This window comes from Syngnathoides biaculeatus, chromosome 6 (genome assembly GCF_019802595.1).
Source record: "Syngnathoides biaculeatus isolate LvHL_M chromosome 6, ASM1980259v1, whole genome shotgun sequence".
In the NCBI taxonomy this organism is placed as follows: Eukaryota; Metazoa; Chordata; class Actinopteri; order Syngnathiformes; family Syngnathidae; genus Syngnathoides; species Syngnathoides biaculeatus.
In genome coordinates this window covers 8,699,269-8,706,081 of record NC_084645.1, presented here as the reverse complement: position 1 = coordinate 8,706,081, position 6,813 = coordinate 8,699,269, and the positions used below count along the sequence as shown (strand labels likewise).

Below are 6,813 nucleotides of genomic sequence, written 5' to 3'. Positions count from 1 at the left end.
TTTTCTACCGCTTCTCCGGGTGGGGTTGCGGGGGAAGCAACTTCAACAGGGATACCCAGACTTCCCTTTCCCCAGGCACTTCTTCCAGCTCTTCCGATCCCAAGGCGTTACCAGGCCAGCTGAAGACAGTCTCTCTCCAGCGTGTCCTGGGTCGTCCACGGGACATTCTCGGAACACCTCACCAGGGAGGCGTCCGAATCAGATGCCTCAGCCACCTCATCTAGCTCCTCTCAATGCAGAGAAGCAGCGGCTCAACACTGAGCACCTCCCAGATGACCGAGCTTCTCACCCTATCTCTAAGGGAGAGCCCAGACACCCTGCGTAGGACACTCATTTTGGCCGGGATCTTGTTCTTTCGGTCATGACCCACAGCTTGTGGCCATAAGTGAGGGTAGGAACGTTGAGCAACAGGTAAATTGAGAGCTTTGCCTTTCGACTTAGCTCCCTCTTTATCACAACGGACCGATACAAAGTCTGCATCACTGCAGATGCTGCACTGATCCGTCTGTCGATCTCCCGCTTCATTCTTCCCTCACTCGTGAACAAGACCTCAAGATACTTGAACTCCTGCACTTGGGGCAGGATCTCATCCCCGACCTGGAGAGGACATGCCACCCTTTTCCGACTGAGTACCATGATCTCAGATTTGGAGGTGCTGATTCTCATCCCAGCCGCTTCTCACTCTGCAGTGAACGCCTGCAGCGAAAGCTGGAGATCGCGGCTTGATGAAGCCAGCAGAACCACATCATCAGCAGAGATCCGATGCTGAAGCCACCAGATCGGACACACTATGTCTCGGCTGCGCCTAGAGATTCTGTCCATAAAAGTTAGGAAAACAAAATCGGTGACAAAGGGCAGCTTTGGCGAAGTCCAACTCTCACTGGAAATGAGTGACTCATTACCAGCAATGCGGACCAAACTCTGACAGCGGTCCTACAGGGACTGAACAGTCCCTATCAGGGTGTTCGGTACCCCATACTCCTGAAGAACCCCCAACAAGACTCCCAGAGGGACACGGTCGAACGCCTTCTCCAAGTCCACAAAACACGTAGACTGGTTAGGCGAACTCCCATGCACCCTTGAGGATCCTGCCAAGGGTCTACAGTGGGTCCACTGTTCCATGGCCGGGATGAAAACCACATTACTCCTCTTGAATCTGAGGTTCAACTTCCCGACGGGCCCTCCTCTACAGCACCCCTGAATAGACTTTACCAGGTAGGAGTGAGGAGTGTGATCCCTCTATAGTTGGAACACACCCTCCGGTCCCCCTTCTTAAAAAGGGGAACCACCACCTCAGTCTGCCAATCCAGAGGCACTGTCCCCAATGTCCACCCAATGTTGCAGAGGCATGTCAAATAGGACAGCCCCACAACATCCAGACCCTTTAGGAACTCCGGGCAAATCTCATCCACCCCCAGGGCCCTGCCACCAAGGAGCTTTTTAACCACCTCGGCGACCTAAACCCCAGAAATACAAGAGTCCGCCTCAGAGCACCCAGACTCAGCTTCCTCATGGGAAGGCGTGTTGGTGGAATTGAGGTATTCAAAGTATTCTCCTCACCGACTCACAACATCCCGAGTTGAGGTCAGCAGTGCCTCGTCCCCACTATACACAGTGTTGACAGTACACTGTTTCACCCTCCCGAGACGCCGGACGGTGGACCAGAATTTTCTCGAAGATGTCCTGAAATCGTTCTCCATGGAGTCACCGAACTCCTCTCACACCTGGGTTTTTCTCCCAGTGGCCACCGAAGCTGCATTCTGCTTGGCCAGCCAGTACCTATCACCTGCCTCGGGAGTCCCACAGGCCAAAAATGCCTGATAGGACTCCTTCAGCTTGACAGCATCCTGCACTGTTGGTGTCCACCAACGTGTTCGGGGATTGCTGCCACAACAGACACCGACCACCTTACGGCCACAGCTCTGGTCAGCTGCCTCAGCAATGGAGGCGTGGAACACCGTCCACTTGGACTCAATGTCCACAGTCTCCCCCGGGACGTGAGCAAAGTTCTTTCAGAGGTGGGAGTTGAAATTCCTTCTGACAGGGGAATCTGCAAGTCGTTCCCAGCAGACCCTCACAATACATTTGGGCCTGCCGCGACGGACCGGCATCTTCCAACAACATCAGAGCCAACTCACCACCAGGTAGTGATCAGTTGACAGCTCTGGGCCTCTCTTCACCTGAGTGTCCAAGACATGTGGTTGCAAGTCCAACGACATGACCACAAAGTCGATCATCGAACTGCGACCTAGGGTGTTCTGATGCCAGGTGCATGTGGACACCCTTATGCCAGAACATAGTGTCCGTTATGGACAATTTGTGAGGAGCACAAAAGTTCAGTAACAGAACACATCTTATATTCTGATGGGGTGGGGGGGTGTCTAAATATATTTTAATAATAATAATATTAATCACTTTGATGATAACACGAGTTGGAAAAAGTGATCTGGGAGCATTTTATTCAAGCGCAAAGTTGTGAAAGTTTCACTCGACATCCCAGTGGTGGTAATATTGTCTGTGACATCATGTGACGCCTCGTGCAGCCATCACACAGGGGCAGTCGGCATTGACAACACGCTGTGCCAAATGCAATGGCAGATGAACGAGCGATTTTTGGATTTTTCTAAAGCCCCTTCTGAGACTGAAGGTCTTTTTGAGGAAGAGAACATCTTAGAAGCGAGTTAAGCAAATGGCGCCATTTTACCATATCGTACCGAGCCATATTAAGACGATATGTGGATCACTACTAAATAACAGACTCCCCGACAGAGAGACTAAGAGGACGAGGAACCCAATGAAATATTCAAAATGATTGGCCCATAATTGTTCGATTTCCCACCCCTTTTACACGTCTTGTGTATGCAGTGTACTCAGGAGGAACCAGGCTGGGCGAAGTAAATACATCAGGAATGCCCAGACATTGGTGGCTGGTGGGGGGGAGCTCCTTTCTCCTCCTCACCCTCGGTGCGACCCCAAGCGACCGCCCACCTCCCCGCCTGACGCACCACTGCGTTGGGGAAACGGCAGCCACCGCTAACGGCGGCCTGCACGCATTGACACATTTAGCACCCCTGACTTGCGTACTTTAAGTCATTATGATGCAGCGCTTTTGTTACGTTCTGAGAGAAAGATTACGTCGCTGGACGTGGATTTCTAGAATATTCCTATCAGGACGCAGATGGCTGTCGACGGAGCTTTTTATTCATACTGCTACACATACACTGACGCCACACTGCCTTTTTGACATTTCCGGAATATTTGCTGCTGGAAATAACATTCCCCCATTTGGAACATTGGATTGGACTATGACGACAATACGTCTTTTGCTTAGTTAGCTTGCGTTACACGCTACTAAACCGTCTTTGTATTTCCATTTTGTTGTTTTGTGTTGTGTGTGATTAAATTGTCTTTAACACAATACAAGTGCTTTATTATATTTTGCTGGTTTGACCAAGGGGATTTATTCTAAATTCATAAGTGAGATATGCTATAAACTGTGAGACAAATTAGTCCCCCCCAATAATTTTTTTAATAGCTCTATCCACGCCTACATGTCATGTGGAACCCACCAAGCTCTTGTCCTATGCACCTGTGCAATCATTTTTTAACGACGAATCGGGTCTTTTGGAAACGTGTGAAGAGTGAATCCATCATCCCGAGTGTTTGGGCAAATTCCAGCATTTTGGTTTATATGCAGTACAAGGGGTAAAGACACTCGACCCTGCTGCTGTAAGTGTCTGCACAAAATGGCACTTCCTGGTTCTTCTTCAACTCAAAACAGTCGAGTGAATTTTCACGGCGGGAGATGGAGGGTAGGGGGATCAATATACGGCAACATTCTGATGTGCCGTGAACAAATGGATGATCCCATTCTGGCTGATTATTTTGGTTTCCAACATACAAAATTTCATGTTTTAGGTGTCAGTGGCATTTTGAGTAGTAGTAATTTATTCTTGTGGTTTAAATGGACGTCAGAATAAATTTGATGAGCAATTAATGCCGAAATTTAAAACTGTGGGGGGGGGGGGGGTAGTCAGATGTGTACATTGCAAAAAAAAAAAAAAAAAAAAACAAATAGACGACTTGGAATGCAGGCATAATTCAACTCCACATGTATGGAGAGTTAATGGATATTTATCACACATTATTGGAGAAATAGCTTTTGAATATTTTGTCCGAGTATGGTGAGCTAGAGGCCGAAGACATGCTGCTGACCTAGCTGAGCCTCTTGGCTTATCTGTCCGAGCACCTCGTGCATGACGCAAAGCAGAGTACACCCCATGCTTAGCAACTCATACAGGAACACATAGTCATGCGAGTAACTTCTGATGTGCGTACCCACAGCTGTGAAAGACTCACGCACATTGCCTAAAAGATGTCCAGGAATCACACACACAGCCCGGCTGGCATGCCTTGGCCCACTCAGGCCTCGCCTAAGCAAGGAAACCAGGGTACCTGAAGGTTGGATCTGGATGCCGCTTGTCACCGAGTTTCTCCCATTGTCTAGCACCAAGGATGTGACACAGCTATGGTCCTCCTGCCCAAATTGAATCACAAAGGACATTAGATATACAGGACAATAAAATGTGGTATTGATAGGACATTCTTTTGCTACCAATTATAAAAAGACCCTGTGCAGTGAAATCAGAGATTAGTTTCTAAATAAATTATGTTTTTATATAATCTGATTTCATGTGAGCAAGTGACCAGGGAACCTATTCTGCAGGAACATGATCAATAAAATGATCTGGAAACTGCTCATCTGGGAACGTACGAACCTCATGCGACTAATGCGCTGGGGCGGTATCTTGCTTGAGTTTTTTTTTCTCACTTGTGAGGTTAAAAGGTAAAAATTTCTGGAACAAGGACTCAAGATCTCATAACGGTTGAAGAATCCTTCAGAAAGGAATGGATTTCAGTGACTCAAATTATTGTCAGATGTTGGTGAGGAAAGCTTGAAATAGTGGCTTAATTGCTTCAAGGGAATTAAATATGTCACTGCAAATATTCTGAATGTAGATTTTTACACCAAATTCCATATACATTGTTTCAGAATTAAATTCCAAAAAAATAAAAATAAAAATCCCAACAACAAGGGGAGTATGGTGGATCAGCTGGAAAGCGTTGGCCTCACAGTTCTGAGGTCCCAGGTTCAATCCCGGACGCGCCTGTTTGGCGTTTGCATGTTCTCCCTGTGCCTGGGTGGGTTTTCTCTGGGCACTCCGGTTTCCTCCCACATCCCAAAAACATGCAACATGAATTGTACACTCTAAATTCCTGTAGGTGTGATTGTAAGTGCGGCTGTTTGTCTTTTTGTGCCGTGCAGTTGGCAAACAGTTTAGGGTGTACCCTGCGCCTCCTGCCCGTTGACAGCTGGGATAGGCTCCAACACTCCCGCGACCCTTGTGAGGCTAAACAGCTAAGAAAATGGATGGATGGATCCAAACAACAACAAAAATCAGTATTCATAGGAAAACCAGTAACCGCTGAGTTAAGACCTTTTCTAATGAAACTGCAATGTTAATCACTTATTTTACATGAATAAAAATGGCTATTTTATCACCATACAATAAATGTTAATCTTCATATAAATATTGATATTACACTTGTATTTACCTTTCTTTTCCTGAAGTGTGTACTGGACTGGTACTGAGTATAATGCATCTTACAATAGAACTTTGCTGGAGGAAAAATACAAACAGATTATATACATTGAAGGCAATTATTTCAAGAAACGAATTTTGGAAAAACAAGATTAAGTCAATTTATTGACAGTGACTCATGCATACCCTCATATGAACTGAAGGTGTAGCCACCCAGACGGAGGGTGCAGTTACAGACATCACAGCGGAAACACTCTCTGTGGAAGAAGTATCCTTCAGCGCTCAGTCTCTCCATTATGTATACCCGCTTAGAACAGAAGTGGCATATATCGCTGCCCCCAAATCCAGATTGACATTCTTTACGACTGACACACTGAGAAAAGGATAAGACACAGCAAAAAGGTTAAAGTTACTTTTTGGGTTTGGAATTCAAGATAAATAATATTGACATCCAAATTATTAACTAATTTCCAGCAGTGCATTTAAAAGAAGAATAGGTTCCTTTATTTATGAAAACTTACATGGAAATCAATGTTAGAAAAAAAAAAGTACAATACCAACATTTTCATTAACTTTCCCCACCCGAGAATATTAAAAAAAGATGAGAAAAATGCAAATGCAAACCAGCAGCCAGCAACTAAGCTGCATTGAATCCAGTCTATGCACAACCTATTTCGGCTGTTGGCAAAATGGATAAAAGCACTTCTTCGTTGTTTGGGTGGGTTAAACGGAACAGTATCATTATTGCACCCCTGGGAACTTTAAATGTCTCCCCTGTATTTTTTCAATACAAGGCACTACAGAGTCACAAAAGATGATGACAGCAGATGATTTGGATTTCTTTGTGGATATTACACGTAACATACATTTAGCTTTTGTTCGAACAGCTGTAAATAAAAACATTCAGGCAGTTCAGATTCAATCACGTCATCAATCCCAGTGATGCTTGTTAGCGTAGCATACAAAAGAAATCATCTGTCCCGTTTTCTGTGTTGGTCATGTGACGTTCCGCAGAAAGGGGCTTGCAGTAGTTGCGATGTAATAAATGACAGTTAAAAAAGGATGGGGATGGAAGGACGGAAGGATGAAAGGAAGGATGAAGGTGAAAAGCGAATTTTTATAATGAATGTACTGTACAAGATACAGACCTGCCAGAATGTTGTCCTTGCACAATTTGATTTCCAATACGATCGCGGTACCAGACAATCTG

General features: G+C 45.7%; 1 protein-coding gene across 5 annotated transcripts in view; it reads right to left on the bottom strand.

Moving 5' to 3' along the window:
• The window catches only part of mical2b (microtubule associated monooxygenase, calponin and LIM domain containing 2b), a 127,030-nt gene that overhangs the window by 25,154 nt on the left and 95,063 nt on the right, over positions 1-6,813 (bottom strand). For 3 of the 5 annotated variants that reach the window (XM_061821745.1, XM_061821741.1, XM_061821743.1), the window contains 3 exons: positions 5,790-5,976; positions 5,617-5,681; positions 4,456-4,537 (listed from right to left, as the gene is read on the bottom strand). In XM_061821745.1, coding sequence (XP_061677729.1) covers positions 4,456-4,537; positions 5,617-5,681; positions 5,790-5,976 — 334 coding nt within the window. Of the gene's footprint in view, positions 1-4,363; positions 4,538-5,616; positions 5,682-5,789; positions 5,977-6,813 lie in introns of all 5 variants that reach the window. The other 2 variants (XR_009795278.1, XM_061821742.1) reach the window with 1 other exon arrangement.